General features: G+C 42.1%; 1 protein-coding gene across 1 annotated transcript in view; it reads left to right on the top strand.

The window, feature by feature from the left end:
• Positions 1–21,680, top strand: part of SLC22A16 (solute carrier family 22 member 16) — a 47,779-nt gene that overhangs the window by 11,621 nt on the left and 14,478 nt on the right. The window contains exons 2-4 of the mRNA XM_023650920.2: positions 8,076–8,555; positions 16,148–16,265; positions 20,671–21,202. Coding sequence (XP_023506688.1) covers positions 8,076–8,555; positions 16,148–16,265; positions 20,671–21,202 — 1,130 coding nt within the window. The remainder of the gene's footprint in view (positions 1–8,075; positions 8,556–16,147; positions 16,266–20,670; positions 21,203–21,680) is intronic.

Below are 21,680 nucleotides of genomic sequence, written 5' to 3'. Positions count from 1 at the left end.
GCCCCTTTCTCTCTCTCTTCTCCTCCTGGCACATCTACAACATGGATGTTAGTGCACTTGATGTTGTCCCAGAGTTCCCTTAGGCTGTCCTTGTTCTTTTTAATTCATTTTTCTCTTATGTGTTCAGCTTAGGTGATTCCTCTGGTCCTTCATCCAGCTCACTGATCCATTCTTCTGTATCACCTACTGTGCTATCGAGTTCCTCTAGTGAATTTTTCATTTCCAGTATTGTATTCTTCGTTTATGATTGGTTCTTTTTTATATTTTCCACTTCTTTATTGAAGTTCTCCCAAGATCAGTGAGCATCTTTATGACTTTTTGTTTGTACTCTTTATCAGGTAGATTGTTTATCTCTGTTTCATTTGGTTCTTTTTCAGGGGTTTGTCCTGTTCCATTATTTGGAACACATTCCTTTGTCTCCCCATCTTGCCTCTTTCTCTGTGCTTATATCTATCTGTTAGGTAGATCAGTTATGTCTCCTGATCTTGGAGAGGTGGCCTTATGTAAGAGAGGGTTTATGAGGCCCAGCAGTGGGCTTCCCTCTCATCACTAGTTCCAAATGTTCCAGGAGTGTCCCCTGTGTGGGCTACATGTGTCCTTCTGTTGTGGCACAGTTGCTGTTGCTGCAGGTGCCCAGGGAGGCTACGCTGTCCCCCTTGCTGTCTGGTTGTAATGCTCAGCTGTGGGTGGCTGCTCTGGTCCCTTCAGCCACTTTATCAAGTGTGAGGAGCCCCAGCACAGTTGACTACAAGCTCTAATAGCACATTCCTGCTACAGTTTTTCTGTTAAGTGAGTAGGCCTCCAGTGTGGCTGGTTGCTAGGCTCATGGGCTTACAATTACTGTAGGCCTCCAGTCTGAAAGGCTGTTGTCAGCTCTCTCAGGAGTGCAGCTGGGTGGGGCTGGCCCCAGGTGTGACAGCACACAATTGTGTCAGGCATTGGAATGTGGCGTTGATCCCCTGTGTGGCTATTTGAGAAGCACAAGTCTGATACAGTTTACAAACCCCACCATCAGCAGGTTCACACACCCCATCAACACAGTCCTGCCCCATGCTCACACCCCAACCCACTGAAGTGGATCTACTTGCCCCACTGCAGAGGCCCCACACACTCTACCAATGCAAGGCTGCCCCTCGCACATGCCCTGTCCCTCACGCATGCCCTGCCCCGCAGAGGGGGACCCACTCACCCCACTGTAGAGGTCGCTCTACCCAGCCTATGTGGGCCCACAGGTTGCCCTAGGGCCTGCTGTTCTGTGGGGCCAGTTCCTAAGGCAGGCTGCCTGCTTTGACTGAGCTGGATTAAATGGGTGTTCTAGTGGGTGGGGCAAGTCTCAGTGCTAACAGGCTAGAGGAAGAACTCCAATGGCATCTGCCAGTACTAGGTCACATTAATGGCTCCTGCCAATGTCTCAGTCCCTGGGGAGGTGGTCTCAGCCTGGAGAGGTCTCACCTCTCACCAAGATGTGCCTAGAGCCTCTCAAGTGAGTCCGTTTTTACCAAAGGGCTGCTCATCTTTCTTTCTGGTGATTTTGTGTTGCTTTGCAAAATGGGTGAATTTGTGTGTGGGCCCTTTGAGAGCAGACTTTTCTATCCTTTATGTCTGATAGCTTTTCTGGGGGGGTCTTCCCCATTGTAGTTAATAGCCAGCAAAGCTGGATATTATGACACTCGTCTCAGTTGTGCTGAGTCCAAAAGCTGCTCATTGTGGTAAACTCTGCTGCTCATATCCCTCACTCCTTTGGGAAAAGCTTTGTACCACCTTAAGATTGCTCCCAGCTGTGAAGTGCTGTGGCTGGAATGTGGCTTTTTCCTCTCCAGAAAATAATTTCTGCCTCTTCCACCTCAGTCAGCACTGTCCCTTGTTGTGGAGGTTCTTTTTATACAGTTTTCAGTTCTCTCTCAGGGGTAATTGTTCCAAGGGCAGTTGTAAGTTTCTTGTGTCCATGGGAGGAGGTGAGTTCAGAGTTCTCCTATGCTGCCATCTTCCCAGCGATCTGAAGCAAAGAGTTTTTGATCAGTAAATTTCAGCTGGCCCACACACTCTGAAGTATGTTGCAATGCTTAAATGAGATAATGAATGGGAAAGGGCTTACGCTGTAAAGCGTGGTTTGATGTGAGGTGTTAGCAGAACACGTACAGTGACCAAGACAATGCCGAATAAGGTGTCGTGTACAGAACAGCATCAGCAACAGGTGTAGCCTGGGCGAGAGAAGTGGGGCCATGAGGACCTCCACTGTGTAAGAACAGGCCTGTCTGGAGTCTGCCTGATGGAAGCAGAACCACTCAGGTGGAATTCTCTAGCAGAGCTGTCCTGGCTAGTGATTATTCCTGCAGTCTAAGAAATGCTGCCTGAGAAAACACCAGGGAAGGAGGAAATGTCCCCTGACTGCACGAGCCTGTTGCCGGGCAGCAGGCGACCCTCCAGTCATGCCACGTGCTCACAGGTGGCATAGCGTGTGCAGGCCAAAGGCAGAGCCTGACCTTGGGCTCTGCAGTGACATCCAGTGGCCAGTGCATGGGGGCTTGTGACCTGCAGGGGTGAGGGTTCAAGCACCGCTTGTTCGAGACTTGATCTTAGCCTCTTGGAGTCTTAAGGAGCCACAGCAACTCAGACTTATCTTCTCAGCCTGCTGTCCCTGCCCAGTCTCTGTATGGAATAGATTGAGGCTGATTTCTTGTCATTTTTCTTCTTGCAGGGGCACCTTTTCTGAGAAAACAGAGCTGACTCCTATTAGCTTGAGGACTCAAGCTTCGGGGCTCTAGGTTTTTCTCTTGGCTGCTCATTCCAAAGAGACCCTGAGAATAGTAATTTGTGTCTCCCTTTCCTTCCATTGCTAAAGAAAAAAGCCACTTAATTCCTGTCTGCCTTTTGCTTTGTGTTTTTCTTCCCTGAACTAGCTACCTGGGTCAGTGCCAGAGACAGAGCTCCACTTTGAAACTGTGGCCAACACCACCAGCCCGTGGCATCTTGATAGCCACAATCCTTTAAACCAGTTCAACTTTGCTTATTATTTATCTCTATGAGGTTCTATGAGAAGTGAGGAATGGTGGCCACGTACCAACTTGGCAGTCATCTGGAGGACTTGGGGAGGTCACCAGCTTGATAGCTTCACAGCACCACTTCTGTGACTTTGCCTAGCATTGTCACTTGCGATAGTGTCCAAAGTTGGGTGTGTTCACCCTTATGGTGGGCAAAGATGATCCTTGGGAGTGCCACAGAAACACCCATTTTGCATATGAATGTATGTAGAGAAGTAAATATACATATATGAATTTATATTTCAACATACGTAATATGTTAATTCAGTATTATATGACTATGTGTATGTGTATATGCTCATTTTATATGTCTGTGCAAACACACACACACACACACACACACACTCATCTTTTTACTAATGGGGAACCCAATCAAATGTTTTTGGATACACTGGCCTCTTGGACACTTCTCCTTACCAGAGCACTGAGTATGCATAAACTTCACTGCTGCTCATTTCCAGTCTGAGATATTCTGTGACATCCTCTATGCCCTGCGATACACCCCAAGCTAGGTGCTATCAGAGTTACTAAGTGACTGAACCACAATTTCTACCCTTATAGGACTTTGATTTAACCTTTTATGGGGCTTTTTTTGTTTGTTTATTTGATAGAGAAATAGAAGACATTCACCTGGTGTTCTTTAAAAAACCAACATAAAGCCAGCATTGATGGCCTAGTGGTTAAAGGTCGGCGCTCTCACTGCTTCGGTGGCCCAGGTTTGGTTCCTGGTCATGGAATCACACCACCTGTCTGTCAGTTGCCATGCTGTGGGGCGGCTCACATAGAAGACCTAGAGGGATTTACAACTAGTATATACAACCATGCACTGGGGCTTTGGGGAGGGGAAAAAATACTCAACATAAATAACGGAACAGTACTTCAGTTGCATATTGTGGTCAGAGAAGAGAAAGAAAGAAATAGGGAGAGAAAATGAGTAAATGAGTGTGAATGGAGCAGGGGGAAGCAAATAGAAAGGGTGGAACTGAGAGAAGCAGGCAGGAAGGGGAAAGAGTGGCTGAAAGTGGGTGGTTGGTGTGGAGGGAACAAGGTGGGAGTGGAGAGAGGGGACTAGAGAAGGAGGCAGCTCAACCAGCAGGTCTCAAACTGATCTGCAGATGTCTAGGGTCTGCAAGGCCCAAACTATGTTCATAGTAATACTAGGACATTGCCTTCTTTGCTCTCACTCTCTTGTGAAAGTACAATGAGTTTTCCAGAAGCTCAATGACGTGTGATAAGACATCAGGTTGAAGCAGACGCAGATATGAGAAACGAGCTGTCTTTTATTAATCCAAGTTTTAAATGTAAAACAGTGCTACTTTTCTCACTAATTTTGTTTTAAAAACTATAGCTGTATGTTATTTAATGTTAACATACAATAGGCTTATTATTTTTGTGTTTAAGTGGAGTAATAAATATTTTTAATTTTCTCCGTTTTAATTTCTAATACATAAATATTGATAGATATAACCCACATGGAGAAAAGGGCTTAGGATCTTCACAGTTTTTAGGAATGTCAAGACTCCTGAGACCAACAAGTTTGAGAACCACTGAGCTAAAGGATGGTCAGAAGCACGTTGCACTGAGAGGGAGCATCAGGACCAGGTGGGTGGGCAGGTGTGAAAGGAGGCAGGGAGATGAAGAGCCCATGTGTCGACAGTGCAATTTTGCCTCAGCATGATCTGACAGGACCTATTTTCTACCTCCTGTTATAATGGTTTTATAGTAATGTTCTTCATTGTCTGAACTGATTCTGTTTGAAATCTAAATAGTGAAATCACCTGCCCAAAGACTCTGTTGTGACTCAATTCCAGGGCTTGAAATCTGTGGGGCAGTCCAAATTTCATGTATTCTACCCTGCTGTCCTATGGGCCCAGTCGTCCCTGTGAGACAATTTTTATTTCAGAAAATATGTCGCTGTTGGTTTGAGTCTGTAAATTTGGAGACGTGGCATTTATTTTTTAAATTTTGAATAAATTTAATTTTTGGATAATTTTAGATTTACAGGAAAGTTGAAAAGATAGCAAAGAGTTCCTTTATGCTCCTCACCCAGTCTCCCCTACCGTTAACGTGTTACTTCCCCCGTGGCACGTTTGTCAAAACTGAGAAGCTGACATTAGTACATTACTATTAGCTAAACTCTAGACTTTGTGTCCATTTCACCAGTTTTTCCATGAATGTCCTCTTCCTGTTCTAGGATCCAACCCAGGGCACCTCATTGCATTTAGCTGTCATGTTAGCCCACTCTCCTCTGGTCTGTGGTGGTTTCTCAGTCTTTCCTTGTTTTTTATGACCTTGACAGTCTTTAGGTGTATTGGCCAGCAATCTGTAGAATGCCCTCTAAACTGGAATTATCTGTTGTTTTTCTCAAGATTAGACTGGGGTTATGGTTTTTGGAAAAAAGGCCACAGAGGGGAAGTGCCTTTTCATCACATCATATGAGGGGCTTCGTGAGAGCCACACAACATCACTGGGGATGTTAACCGTCAACATTTGGTTATGATAGAGTTTGACAGATTTCCCCACTGTAAACGTAGTATTTTTTCCCCTCTTCCTCCTCTATTCTAGCCCACCCACATGAGTAAAGAGCGGAGATTAAGCTCTGTCTCCTGGAGAGGGGGAATCTCTACAGACATTAGTTGGAATTCTACTATGAGACAGATTTGTCTCTTTTCTCCTTTTTATTTATTTGTTCAATCATTTATTTATATCAATGTGGCATATTTCTTAGGATTCTTCAGAGAAACAATCTATAGGATATAGATAGATAGATACAGATATAGATAAGAAGAGATTTAATATAGGAATTGCTTCACAGGGTTATGGAGGCAAGAAGTCTCACAATGTGCCTGGAAACCCAGGAAAGCCAGTGCTGTAATTCTGAGTCCAAAGGCCTGAGAATCAGAGGGCTGATGGTGTAAGTCCCAGTCTGAGATGGTGTTATCGCACCAGGTTCATTTCTGCCCCCCACCTGGAAGGCCAAACATGGAGACGATGAGATTGCAGCAGAGAGAGGGTTTTAATCACAAGGCAGCCATGTGAGGAAGCGAGAACATGAGTCTCAAATCCACATCCTCGAAAATGAGGACTGAGGGATATTTATGGGATAGCGGGACAAGGTGGTCTGAAATGTGGAGATAGGTGATAGGAAGTGAGGAGAGGTAAGGTAATTGATGATCTATGCAAGCGTGGTCAGACTCCATGCCTCTTCATAGGACACATGTTCACAAAATGGCAGCTTTAGCATGATCCGAGGGTGGAGTTTTTAGTCTCTTGACATCAAAAGGTCGCTTATCAGACATCTGTGTGGGCCCAGTTGATGGGTTGGTGGTCTCAACTAGCCTGAAATGGACAAGGGGTTCTAATTCCTGAAAACAGCTCACACACCCATTACCATGGTGATCCAGGCTCCAGGGAGATGTTATCCATACAGGAACCTAGTGGGAGTTGGAGAGCATATTGCCTAAGTGTTTCAGTTAACAGTGGGCAGGGGAACAGCTAAAAGCTATAATCAGTAATTGCAAAAAGGAAAAAGCACTTTAGTTCCTAGCTACTTAATCATCAATCACTAACTGTTTGCCAGTTTCAATCCCCCCATTCCTTGGTCTTTCCTTATTCTTGAGGGATTCAGGGCGACGACCGATCTAGCTACTTCCTGCTGAATTGGGGGCATAGATCTGGGTTGGAGGAATGAAACTGTTTAGCACTCATTTGGAAATATTCTCTTGTTCCCAGCTTCAGGTTGACATTTTACATTATTAGAATTTTGTACCTTACTCAACAGTTTTGGAACAACATCTAAAGGCACATTTTATAATCAAGTATCTGAGCAGAAGCATAAGGAGTATAGACAACCCAAATTTTAACAGTCCCTGAAAAATAGACCTCATCCCAGTGGGACCTCCATCTGATGTCCAGCTGGGGCAGACGTCTGGTCTCAGTTCCTGATAGTCTTTTGTTTTACTGGCTATGCATCAGAGATCAGAGCAATGCCCTATACCCTGATCTTTCACTTGTCATTGATGATGGCTATCAACATGGACTCTGTGCCTGGGGGTCATCACATTCCTAAGGAGCTCAAAAGAACAAATTATCAACTTATAGCAGCTGGGAGGGGCCATAAAATCTACAGAGCATGTCTGGGTTTGTTAATCAGAGGTCATTCAAAGTTACAATATGGTTTCTTTTCTACAATATGGCTTCCCTTATGTCAACTTTGTGTTGAGCTGGTCTCGTAAGTCCCAGTCTGAGTCTGAAAGCCCAAGAACCAGGGGCACCAGTGTCTGAGGGCAGGAGAAGATGGATGTCTCAGCCCAAGCAGATGCCCTCAGCCTTTTTGTTCTATTCAGGCCCTCAGGGGATTGGATGATGCCCACCCCCATTGGTGAAGGGATCTTCTTTGCTCAGTCTACAGATTGAAATGTTAATCTCCTCTGAGACACCTCACAGACACACCCAGAAATAATGTTTTACCAGCTATCTGGACATCCCTTGGCCCAGTCATGTTGACACATAAAATTAACAATCACAGTATGGACTTGTATATTTATTTTATACTTTAGGATATACTATGCTATTTATTTTACTGCTAAAATTGTTTCAGCTTTGGCCATTGGGAGCTCTTTCAGATTGACTCCTGTGTCTCTTTGACATGCCCCCATCTTTTTGTATTTTGAGCTCTTCCTTACTTTCTGACACTACAAGATGCTCCAGGGTTATTTTGTATTCTCCCTGTCCTAATCTTAGAATCAGCCAGTTTTCCTTTTTGGAGAATAGTATTTAGAAGCCGAGATCTGGGCACTGGGTGTGTGTGTTGCTATTGGGATGTCATTGCTTCTAGGCCCTCTCAACAGACAGAGAGAGCTATGTAATATATGTGTATATACTAGCCTATGTATACAGACATCCATAATTATTTCTGTATTGATCCATCTGTATATATATTAAGTGAAACGTGATAGAGACCCTTCATATTTGCTCATGTTCTTTTTTAGCCCATAGGCTAGATAAAATAACCTGCTTTTCTTCTCTTTGCAGATACCAGATATTCCTCTATTTTATATGTGCCTTCCAGAACATCTCTTGTGGTATCCACTACTTGGCTTCTGTGTTCTTGACAGTGTCCCCGCGGCATATCTGCAGGCCCCCAGGCAACATGAGTCAGGTTCTTTTCCGCAATATCTCTAGTTGGAGGTCGGAGGACATCTGGACCCTGTTTTCCACAGGACATGAAGACCGCCTTGTAGTGCAGCTACAGGATGGTGACATCTGGGAGCTCACAAAGTGTCACAGGTTCTGGAGGGATAACAAGTCGAGTTTGAACTATGATTATACTGGCCATAAGACTAGCTTTCCTTGCTCGGATGGCTACATGTATGACAAAAGCAAGTGGAACAGCACCGTGGTGACCGAGTGGGATCTGGTCTGTAACCGAGAATGGTTCGCAAGGCTGATCCAGCCCATATTTATGCTTGGAGTCCTGCTGGGAGCGGTGATTTTTGGCTACCTTTCTGACAGGTAAAATGAAATATTTAGGATGGTTGCATCAGTGTAGGGTTCATTGCTCTGTCTGGTTTTCTTAGGAGACAGGGAATTATGTTCAAAACTTTAGTCATTTTCATACCTATTATCTAAATTCTTACCTCTTTGCTATCTGTTATTTAGGGGCACAAAATAACATAATGGTAAAAGAATGGGTTCTGAAGACAATCTGCCTGGGTTCAAGTCCTGGTTCTACCATTTATTGCCTGTGGACCCTGGGCAAATTGCCTCACCTGTGTTTCAGAATCTCGTTTGTAAGCTGCTAATGAAAATAATAGCACTCACCTCAAAGGGTTATTGCACGATTAATACAGAAAAAGTACCTTGGACATACAATCATTCAATAGATACTGGTTATTATTTTGAATATTTTTTTTCTTTAAATAGACTTGCTTTTTAAGAGGTATAGCCTAGTCCTAAGCAGTGATATTTATGAAATTGTGGGTTTGTTATATCAGTCATAATTTTTAAAAAATGGACATTAAAATGAATGTGTAGCTCTTAAAGCAAACTTCATCTCTGTACAAATATGGACCACACTCTAAGTACCTGTGCTAAAGCACAGCGATGAGCTTATTTGGTTCCCGTAGTTGTGAATTTTACAGGCATGTGCTGAGTACTGGGAACCTAAAGACAGCAACTTAGGTCAGAAATCCCTGCCCTTGGGGTGTGCCAGTCCACTGGGGCTGACAAACATGTCCAAAGGAAAATTATAGGGCTTTGTTGTGGCCAGGGCCATACTAGAAGTGAAAGCAATGGAGGCAAAGATTGTGGAAGTTTAAAGGGAGGAGCGCCAGGTCTTTCTCCCAACCACCCACATCCCCTCCGGGAGGTGGCATTTGAATAATGAAATTGGAGCAGAAGTGGAGTCTAGTTATTATTGGGTGGCTGAAGTTATGTTTTAGTGTTTACAAATCTTCTTCTCCACAGCTGTCTTCCTGGGAGGTGTAGAAATTAGGTTGTCAGTGGGGAGGGGAACAAAATAGGCTTTTTTGGAACAAAGTAGAAAATCTTAGAGGTTCTTATGAATCATTGCTTTCAATTGGAGCTCACTGACTGTAAGATGGGCAGAAAATACCTAAGAAGGTGGTGGAGAGGCTCCCTCCTTGGGTCTCTTGGACTCTTCTGTGTATCTTCCTGGGTGTGCAAGACTGCAAGTTCCTGACCACCCTTTTACATGGGCCATTTCTCAGAGTTGTTTAGGCAGCTGATAACCTTCAAAGATGTGGTAATGTCTTCTCTCTACCACAGACAAAGAGTGGGCTTGTTCACTGCTTGCCATAAGAGCAGTAGATTTCTCAAGTTCAGTGTTTTTCTTCCCTAATGCAGCCTACTACATGTGCTGGTGTCATCTGAGCCCATTGTGTTGTTCCTGTGGGACTTGGGGGCAAGGGGAGCTGACACAAATATGCTGATGCTCTGCTAGTGTTGTGCTAGTACTGTTGTTCTTGCTGTGTTGTAAGTAATGATCTCCTTTATCTCTGTCCCAGGAGTCTTGGGTCTTCTGCCAGCATCCATTAAACAGTAACAGATTAACAGATTAACTTAAAAGTAGAGTAAAACCAAATTCAAGACCTGACATTTGCCATCATCCTAGGCCTGAGGGGATTCTCGTAAATTATTTTTGGAGGAAAATAGGTCGGTTGGTCAAGGCCAAAACACATGATTAAAAGGCAACATGAGTGTGAATCAGCAGAAGCAATAGGAAGCAGAAGGAGACTTCTGCATAAAGACTTCAAATACTGGAATTATCAGGCATAAGTAATAGAATAACTGTTTACTATTTTTAAATAAATAGAAGACAAACTTGAAAATATTGATAAAAATCTGGAAATTGTATTTAAAAATGACATAAAATTGAAGAGTAACTACCTAGAACATCTAGAAACAAAAACCAAAATAAGTGAATAACAAACTTCCTGGATAGTTTTAACAACCTATTATACACAGCTAAAGAAAAAATTAGTAAAATGGATGATAGCTAAGTAAAAAATTACCAATAATAAAACTCAGAGAGACAAAGAGATGGAAAATAAGGGAGATTGAAATTCATGGAAGCAGAGAGATAAGGTCTGAAACGTATTTAATACTAGAAGCCAACCAGTGGAATTTACTACATTAACAAGTTAGAGGACAAAATTTGTATTATTGACTCAATAAATAAAAGAAAAGCATTCGATACATTTCAAAATCCATTCATGATAAAAATTAAAAATGTCCTTAATTTGATAATGAGTATCTGCAAAAAGATATACTATAAATATGTTAATTACAAAATGTTAGAAGCTTTTCCTTTGAGATCCAGAACAGACAAGGATGTGTGAAACACCCCTTCTGTTGGCAATCTACTAGAGAGTTTAGGCAGTGCTATAAAGCAAAAGAGAGAGAGAAGAAGAGAAAGAGGAGGAGAGGGAGGAAGAAAGGCATAAGGGGAAAGAAAGAAGAAAAAAAGTCATTATTTGCAGCCAGTACATTTCTGTATGAAGAAAATCCTGCAGATGAATTATTATAATTAACGAGCATGTAGGGAGTTTGCTGGATATATTATCAATATATGTAAATGAGTTATGTTTCTACATACCAGTAACAAATGTAAAAATTTTTAAATGCTATTGCAAAAGCCTAAAAATATAAAATACATATGGATAAATCTAACAAAAAGTGTGTAAACCCCCTATGGAGAAAATGACAAACTTCAGGAATCAAATCATTAAGGTATAACAGATATATTGTGATGGTCCCTTAGAAGATCCTGAAACAGACTAGTGCATTCATAGACGTAACTAGGGGACCAAGAAGGCATGGCACATCAGCAGGAAAAAGATCAATAAGTGATGTTGGGACAACTGTCTAGCCATATAGAAGAAAACACAATTGGAGTCCCTTCTTCACACCTTACAGTGCAAAAATCAGTTCCAGAAGGGTTACAGGTGTGTATATGAAAAGCAAAACTATATAACTTTATGGAGATAAGGAGAATATTTTCAGAACCTAATGGAAGGACATTTTTTTTAAGACATAAAAAGCACTATGAAGGAAAAGATGGATAAATTTGACTTCATTCAAATAATTTATGTCCATCAAAGACACCATTAAGAGAAGAAAGACACAAGCCAGAGACAAAGAGGGAGAAAATATTTGCTTTGCATATAACTAAAGGATTAGGATCTAGAATAGTCAAAGGATTTTTATATCAATAGGATAAAGATACAGAACCTAATAGAAAAATGAGAAAAGTTTTGAAGTCACTTCATAAAAGAAAAATCTAAATGGCTAATGAAAAGATGAAAAGGGTGTTGATGATGTATAATCATACCATTTATTTGTGACCAGTTGTCGAAAGTAAGAAGTCTTATAATACTAAGAGTTGGTGAGAGTATGGAGTACTAGGATCTCTCAGCCTGCTGGTGTGAATGCACATTGGGAATGCAAATCAGGAAAACTTTGAAGAGCAGTTTAGCATTATACAGAGAAGTTGGTGATGTATACAACCCACGTGTTCTAGGGCATGTGCCCTGGAGATGTTCTGGCACATGTCCACATGGGTACATGCATAAGAATATTCCTACAGCATTGTTCCTAACAGCCTGGCATTGTGAACAACTCAAACATCCTTCAGCCATGCCATAGACACATATATTGCAGTATCTTCTTGCAGTGGGATATGTGGCTGTGAGATAAACGAACCCTAGCTACACAAAACAACAGAGATGAGGGGCCAGCCCCGTGGCTGAGTGGTTAAGTTTGTGCGCTCCGCTTCTTGTGGCCCAGGGTTTCTCTGGTTTGGATCCCAGGTGTGGACATGGCACTGCTCATCAGGCCACATTGAGGTGGCGTCCCACGTGCCACAACTAGAAGGATCTACAACTGAAAATACACAACTATGTGCTGGGGGCGGGGGGGTTAGACAGAAAAAAAAAGCAGAAAAAAAAGAGAAGAAGATTGGCAATAGCTGTTAGCTCAGGTGCCCATCTTTAAAAAGGAAAAAAAAAAAAAGATTAAAAAAAAAAAGAGATGAATCTCCAAAAATAATGTTGAGTGTGAGAAGCAAGTCATAAAATAGTACATATGGTACTGTTCCACTCTAGAAGGTTTAAAAACTTGCAAAAGTAACCTATGTTGTTTAGGGTTGCTTATAAAAGTGGTAAAATGGAATGAAAACCAAGGAATTGATTATCGCCAAAATTAGGATAATGATTCCTCCTAGAAGTGGGCAGGGGGTTGAAATCACAAAGGGAAGTGAGAGATGCTATTGGGAGGCTGGCAATGCTCTCTTTCTTACTTTGGGTTGTGATTGCATAGGTGTTTGATTCTTTATTATTCTCTAAATTACATATATATTTTTTATATATTCTTACTTATGTATGATATATTGTAATAAAAAAGCAAAAGAAATAAGATCTGATCCCATCCTCATGGAGCTAACAGTAGAGGAGACACACTTCTAAACAGATAATTTCAATGAAGTGTGGTAAATGCTCTTAAAGTAGTAACTACTCACATTTATGTTACTCACATTAGCTCAGGGCTAATCTTCCTCAAGCAAAAAAAGAGGAGGGTTGGCAATGGATGTTAGATCAGGTTGCCTTTCCAAGGGGAAGGAGCAACTTTGTGTCAGGAGAGAGCCTGGTACGTTCCAGGAATGGTTGGGAGGTCAGTTTGGAAGAAGCGTGGGATGGATAAAGGAAACGACAAGAGACAGAACCACGACCAGGATTGTTTTATTTCTAGGAAGGGGCAGGGGGTGTGATGGGGCGACGTTGGGAAGATTGGTTGGGGGCCTATTGGGAGGAATGATGTAAGAAATGATGAAGGCTTGAATGAAAACAGGAGAAGCAGAGAGGGAAAGATGGATACATATTTGGGAGGCATTTTAAAACCAACATAATTTGGTGACCAATATGTAGGAAGGAGAGGAGTCAGGGGAGGAACGCATTAAGGTTTGGGAGCCTGGAAGGCAGCTGATGTTATTGACCAACTCAGGAAATCCTAGGGAGAAAGCTGCTTTAGAAGAGCGGGAAACGTGTTTGCATGTTTTCCAACGAGCATGTACTCTCCCTAAATTAAGAAAAAAAGGGAAAATCAAAATCAATACCAACTATAACAACAACAAAAGATGGCAGCTCTGCAGGGCATCCAAGTGGAGAAGAGCAGCCAGGCCCTAAGGCAAGCAGGCAGTTAATAGCACATATTGAGGAATCAGAGCCAGGGGAGTAGATGACATCACAGGGCAGAAAGTGTGTGGAAGAAGACTTTAGGAGATGCCAGCATTGAGGCAGGTGGCCCATCGGGGAGAAGAGAGCCAGACCTGGAGGGTGCTGTGTTGCAGGCCGAGGGAGAGCAGGGCGCCGAGGAGCAGGCAAGGTCAGTGACACTAGAGAAGACAGGCAGAAAAGGACCCAGAGAGGCAACCTGGAAGTCCCCGGGGCCTCTACAGCGATCTCAGAAAAGTCAAGTGCAGCCTGGTCTCGGTCATTGGCTGAGGAAATGTAGGAGCTGGGGAAGTAGCTCTTCCTTTCTGTTGAGTCTGTCAGTGGAGGAAATGCAAGATGCAAGGCGGCTAAAGGAGCGATGGGATCCAGAGAAGGTTCTTGTCTTTGGTTGGAAGAGACTTAAACTGAAAGGAAAGAGTCAAAGGAGTGGGAAAGATAGATGAAAAAGAAGTAATTAGTAGAATAAGGTCTCAGAGGAGGTAGGAAGAGGTGTGATCCAATCCAAAGCTTGCAAAGCTTTTTTCTCCAAAAACCATTTAGAAAAAGGTAGGTATTTCTAGAGAGGAGGGAAGAAGAGCAGGCTGAATGCAGACGCAGGTTGTGTTGACAAGTGGGCAGGGCAGGAAGTTGTGGGGCTGTTTCTTTCATGGTCTCTGTTCCCTGCAGGAGGTGACTGCTTATCTGCTGAGTGAAGACATTGGGGGTGCTAGAGAGGGTTGATCAGGATGCATAAAAAATAGTTGTAAATGGCATTCAGGGCTCAAATGAGATGGGAAACGTTCATGTGTAGGGCCAACAATCCTGTGTGGGAGCAGAGAAGGCTGAAGGTGTGACTATGACAGTTTCTTTTTTGCTTGCTTGTCCTCCGCTATACCAGGCAAACCTGTTGCTTGGCATCTCAGGACCATGTTCTTTTGCCTTAAAACTATCTGTCAGGGACAACTCGCGGGGAGAAAATATTTACAAATCATATATCTAATAAGAGTCTAGTATCCAGAATATATAAAGAACTCTTATAACTCGACAATGAAAAATCCTGTTTAAAAATGGGCAAAGGATTTGGATAGATATTTCTCTAAAGGGTATATGCAAATGGCCAATAAGCACACATAAAAATGTTCAACGTCATTAATCATTAGGGAAATGTAAATCAAAACCACAATGAGACACTCCTGCACACTCACTAGGAGGGCTATAATCAAAAAGACAAACGATAACAAGTGTTTTGGAGGATGTGGAGAAATTGGTACCCTCCTACGTTGCTGGTGGGATTGTAAAAATGGGGCAGCCACCTTGGAAAACAGTTTGGCACTTCCTCAAAAAGTTCAACATAGAGTTATCATATGAGCCAACAACTCCACTTCTCTGTATATACCCAAGAGACTTGAAAACATAAGTTCACCCAAAATCTTGCTCATGAATGTTCTTGGTGGTAGTATTCCTAATAGCCAAAAAGTGGAAACAATCCAAATATCCATCAACCGATGAGTAGATAAACAAAATGTGGTATATCCATACAATGGAATGTTATTTAGTCATAAAAAGTACTGAAGTACTGATACAGGCTGCAATGTGGATGAACCTTGAAAGCATAGTGCTTAGTAGAAGAAGCCAGACACACAGGTCATATATTGGGCAACTCCGTTTATATGAAATGCCCGTAATAGGCAACTCTGTAGAGACAAAAACAGAGATCAGTGGTTGTCAGGGGCTGGAGGGAGCAGAGAATAAGGAATGATGGCTCCTGGGCCAGAGTTTCTTTTCGGATGGATGAAAACGTCCCGGAATTGGATAGTGATGAGGATTGCACAACTCTGAACATACTAAAATTGTATACTTTAAAAGGGTGAATTTTACTGCATATGAATCATATCTCAATTTTTAAAAATCTGTCAGGAATATAATTTGTTTGCTTTTTAGACAAAGAAATGCCCCCCTCAATTATACAGGGCACGTGAGCACCTTGTTCTAGACGCAGAATGTAGCCAGACCTCTGTTTGCAGACGAGCTTAGTAGGCAGAGCCAGCCCAACAGGGAAGATGACCCAACAGGTCAGAGAATGGAAGTCTTGGGAGGAAAAGGACAAATCCCCCTCCTCCCTCCAATCCCAGGTTAGGAGGCCCTCCGGGGGTCACCCAGAGTCATCAGGTATGTATACTAGCCATTAGGTAGAGGCCCCTCTGGAAAAACTGGCCTCTTGAAGAACTCATGTGTTAACTCATGATTTGCTGAAAGTAAATGCAATACACAGCTATGAAAAATATAGGTAACACTCATCTTTCCTGAATTGGAGTGGATGTTTGAACTATTTCAAGCGTACCTTGCTTCTTCCACTGCGTGATTCTTATTTCTCAGGATCGGCAGACGCCTTGTGCTGTGGTCCACAAGCCTTGGCATGATTTTCTTTGGTGTCGCAGCGGGATTCACATTCGATTATTACAGCTTCATGGCCGCACGCTTTCTTCTTGCTATGGTGAGTCTTGTGAGGTTTTTTTTTTTTTTTCCTCTTTAATTCTACTGCAGTATTTTCACGTTAAACGTTAACTGGTTAGTTCTGCTCATTTGGAATCCAGTGAGAGAGCGCAAGGACTAATCCTTGTTCATGCCACTGCAGAAATCTTTCTGTGGAATATTAATGCTCTGGGTTTAGAATGGAATTCATTAAAATGAACAATTGTTGCTTCCTAGGCAGAAACTTTTTGTTTGACTCTGTGCCTGGCGCATGATCCACATTCCACAATTACTAAGGCATTATTTCATATCTGAGCAACTATATTGGTCTAGTCAGGCCCTGTATGCATGAGCCAAGAAGATGGTGAAGGTGTATGGTTGAGAGAGTCATTTGTATACTGTGCAGTAAGAAGGACAACAAGAAAGGATCAGGCCTTTGTGTTATGAGGAAAGGGGAGTCTGGTGGAAAGGGCATTAATGTGAATACCAGCTTTGTCTTATGTGGGCTTCTTAGCCGTGTGACCTTGGGCAAACACATTATCTTTTTTGAGCCTTAGTTTCTAAGCTGTGAACTGTAGAAAATAATACCTACTTCACTGGGTCATTATCAGGATTCAGTGAGACTAAACATCCGTGGTACAGCACCTGGCACTCCTTATAATGGTGACGATTATTGGAAGTGGACCAGTGAGTGAGGAAGCTGTTTCCACACCTGTGAGGCTTCCAGACAGCTTCCAAACTACCAAACACCAGCAGCAGTGATTCTGTTTGGAGGTCACTGATCAAGGATAATGGAGTGAAGTTTTTATCTTTGGGAAGAACTTGGGAGCTTGCTGAATGCAGAGCAGGGCATGCCTCCCTTCTCACCAGGATGGATGATCCAAGGGTCTGGAGAGAAGCCAAGGACTTCAGTCTTAGAAGAGGTCCCCGCATCCACACAGAGCAAGGTGGTGTGTTCAGTTTTGGAGTCTTCATTGATGGCTGGAAAGGGTTCCTGGGAGGCCACACAGACAGACGGCCAAGGATAGGGAGGATGCATAAAAAAAAAAAAATTAGCAGAATTGAATGTGTTGCCCTTTAAAATAAAAGTAAATAAATATATATATTTAGTAAATATATATATGTAGTAGAGTTTTTACCACAAAAGATAACAACCAGCAGTTCTGTCTCCTCTGAAGACAGAGTGAGAGAAAATAGCTGTGTAACTGCAGAGTGAGATTTGATGTGAGACCTTCTGATGGGAATGACAGTTCAACAGAGGTACAGGTATTGAGAAAGTATGCAGGTCCTCTTTGGGAAGACTTCAGAGGATAATTCTGAAAATATCTGTTTCAGTCTTGCAAAACACCAATGTATCGATTTCCAGAGCTGAGAAAATGAGATAGCCCCCCGTAGACTACATCTGTAAAATGTGGCTCTTTCCTTTGATTTTCATGGGCAATGTATTTATGGTAGGATTCTGAGTAGGGGAGATGCAGGCAGATTCATTCACTCAACACGTTTACTGATCTGCCTACAGAGTGTCATGCTAAGTAAACCAGACCAGGCTGTTTCAGTAACCCTACAGTGTAGTGGGAAGGCAAGACATTGATGGGCCATCTTCAAAAATACATACAATGTTGACAGTGGAAGAGTAACAGTGCAGAGGGGGTCCCATGGTGGGAGGAGAGGTGGAGTGTCTGAGAGTCAGGGGCTGCTTAGTCCTGAGGGATGGGTAAGAGAAGAACATTCCGGGCAGAGGGAGCAGTAAGTAAGAAGGCCCTAAGACGGGAAGGAATTGAAGGTCCAGATGTCTGGAGAATAGAGGGGAGGTGAAATACATTGATGAGGCTGAAGGGGAGGGGGTATTAAGCAGGGCCTTGTAGGATAATAAAGAGTTTGGTTGATTTCCTGGAGGCAATGGGAATCCACTGAAGGGGTTCGGGGGGTTAAGTGGTCATTCTGGCTGCTCTGTTGGGGTGGGGTCAGGATAGATGTGAGGAAGAGAGTGTGATGAGTAGAGGTGACAGATGTCAATGGATTCAAGGAGTCTTTTGGAATTATTTAGGCAGTTGCGTATGGATTGTCTGAACCCAGTGACAGAAGTAACCAATAGGAGGTGGGAGTGGACTCAGAAGGAATTAGCTTTGAGAAAACATGTTGAGAACTGATGTTACTCTTTACTTAAGGGGGAAATTTGTAGTATTTGAAGGTTATCACAATCTTTCTTTCTTTGCTGTAACAGCAGCAAACATTTACCAAACAATTAGATTCTTGCACACAGGAGTCCTCATTATCAGTGTTCGGGATCTGAGTCTTGCAATTACAGGTTTGCGTGAGGAAATAAAAGCTGTTGTCATGAAAATATTAAACTGACCATTAACACAATAGTCTCCATCAGGCACCTCCTTGCTTTCTTACTCCCAGTGTCAATCCTCTCTCATCACACGAAGTCCCTTGTAGGCTAGCCTATTTGTGACTCTCTGATCCAAGGTGAAATTGCAGGTCTTACAAAAGGTGCTTGATTACAAAAAGTCTTTGAAAGCAATGGAGAAAACTGCGAATGCTACCCACATCCCTTGACCGATTGGGATCTGGCAGAACTAGACTAGTTAACTTTTGAAGAAATTAACATCCACCGGGATGATGACATGATGAACCTTCGGAAGAGTATGATTTCAATATCGAAGGACTGAGAGAGGCCTTTGGGGAAATCAGACGTGCCCTAGAATAATTTTACAAAAATTAAGTTTATGATTTGTGTTATAAAAGTCAAATGTGAAATAATTTTGGAGGAAAAATTCTAATCCCTTCACCACCACCCCCCAAGAAAATCCATCATTTGATTCATTCTTTGTTTATTCCAAGAATGACCACATATTGTTATTATGATCCAAATTTTGTTAAGTTAAAGCTAGGCTTATTTTCAAAATAAAGGGTTTTTCCCCCAGTTTTTGTATTGTGGTAAAATACACATAACATAAAATTTACCCTCTTAACCATTTTTAAGTGTACACTTCAATGGTATTAAGTACATTCACATTGTGGTGCAGCCATCACCACCATTCATCTCCAGAACTCTTCATCTTGCAAAACTGAGACCCTATATCTATTAAACAGTAACTCCCCATTCCCTCTTGCCCTCAGCCCCTAGCAGCTACCGTCTACTTTCTGTCTCTATGATTTTGGCCACCTCTGGATACCACATGTAAGTGGAATCAGACAATATTTGTCTTTTTGTGATTGACTTATTTCAGTTAGCATAAAGTCCCCAAAGTTCATTCGTGTTGTGGCATGTGTCAGAATAGCCTTCCTTTTTCAGGCTGAGTAACAGTCTGCTGTGTATATATACCACATTTGCTTATCTGCTTGTCTGTTGACACATGCTTGGATTCCTTCCACATTTTAGCCATTGTTAATAATACTGTTATAAACATGGGTGTACAAATATCTCTCTGAGACCTCGCTTTCAATTCTTCTGGGTATATACCCAAAGTGGGATGGCTGCATCATATGGTAGTTCTATTTTTTAATTTTTTGAGAAATCCTCATACCGTTTTCCATAGCAGCTGCACCATTTTACATTCCCGCCAACAGTGCACAAGCGTTCTAATTTCTCCACATCCTTGGCCACACTTGTTATTTTCTGGAGATTTTTTTGCTAGTAGCCATTCTAATGGCTATGAGGTGCTATCTCATTGTGGTTTTGACTGCATTTCCCTAATAATTAGTGACATTGCACATCGTTTCATGTGCTTATTAGCCATTAGTATATCTTCTTTGAAGAAATCCACATCCTTTGCTCATTTTTGAATTGGATTGTTTGTTGTTGAGTTTTAGGAGTTCACCATATATTCTGGATATTAATCTCTTATCAGATATGTGACTTCACTCTGATGATAGAGTCCTTTGATGCACAGAAGTTTTTAATTTTCATGAAATACAATATGTCTATTTTTTCTTTGTCTGTCAAAATAAAGTTTTGATCAAATCTTTTTTCTTCCTGCTTTTTTTGTCCCCATTTATTTTTGTTCATAATTTTTTATGCTCATGTTTTTACCATAAGTTTTTTGTCCCCATTTAACAATTTAGGATTTAATAATAAGGACTGCTTGCATGTAGATTAATTGATATGCACATTTACAAGGAACTGAGAAATAAATTCACACTGTAAGGGAACGTTTAAATGAAACAAAAGGCAACGTCTAGCATTATATCATATATAACCGCTCATTTGGGTTGAAGAAGGTAGAGGAAGAATGAAAGGACCCATTTAAAAAAAAAAGATGAATTGGATTAAATGCCATTTTATAAATGTGATATAGGTTTCAGAGAACAATTGTGTCATTTTCTTTCCTGCCTGTGCATAATTTGCAGAGAGATCAGACTCCCCGGTCGTTGTAAATGTGACCCTAAGTCTGGACCACCCTCCCCCCTCTGTTTTTCAGGCTGCAGGTGGCTATCTCGTGGTGGTGTTTGTCTACGTGACAGAATTTATTGGCCTGAAATCTCGGACGTGGGCATCCATCCATATGCATTCCTTTTTTGCAATTGGAGCGATGGTAGTGGCTTTGACGGGTTACTTGGTCAGGACCTGGTGGATCTATCAGATAGTCCTCTCCACAATGACTGTCCCCTTTGTCCTGTGCTGTTGGATGCTCCCGGAGACACTTTTTTGGCTTGTCTCAGAGGGAAGATATGAAGAAGCACAACAGGTAGTCGATACGATCGCCAAGTGGAATGGGACCAGCTCCTGTAAACTGGCGGAACTTTTGTCACTGGATCTAAACGGTCCTGTTGGTAACAAGCCCACTGAAGTTAAGAAGCACAACCTACTAGATCTGTTTTATGACTGGAATATTGGAACAAGGACTCTTACTCTCTGGCTGATTTGGTTCACGGGGTCTTTGGGATTCTACTCCTTCTCCTTGAATTCTGTTAATTTAGGAGGCAATGAATATTTAAACCTCTTCCTCATGGGTAAGTAGTTACGTTGTATTTAAGTGTGGCATGGAAGTAAGTTCCTACCGTGTTTTTATTGTCTTTTTTCTACCAGGAACAATACTATCAACTCTATTATTATGATCTCTTTTAAGTGTTATTATATTGTAACATACATATATTTAATTTTCAAAAGGTGCTAACCGTCAGAAGAGTTTGGTCTCTCCTTTTTCTGCCTCTTCTCCTTGCTTGCTTCCTTCCTTTAAGCCCACCCCCACCTCAGAACTCTCTTTTAGGGGTAACTCCCATGTTTGGCTGTAGCCTTTCAGCTCTCTTTCTGTGCATTTCCATACATTTGTGCAGATAAAGGTTTTCTATTTTAACATAAATGAGATCATTCACAGCATATTGTTCTTCGTAAGTTGCTTTCCTTTTAAAATTTAATATGTCTTGGAGATGTTCTGATATCTTCCTACCTTCAAATGTCCTTAATGCAGCAATTTTAGCCAGCAAAATA

Source organism: Equus caballus, chromosome 10, assembly GCF_041296265.1.
Source record: "Equus caballus isolate H_3958 breed thoroughbred chromosome 10, TB-T2T, whole genome shotgun sequence".
Taxonomy (NCBI): Eukaryota; Metazoa; Chordata; class Mammalia; order Perissodactyla; family Equidae; genus Equus; species Equus caballus.
Note: the sequence above shows the minus strand (reverse complement) of the source record. Positions and strands in the feature narration are given on the sequence as shown.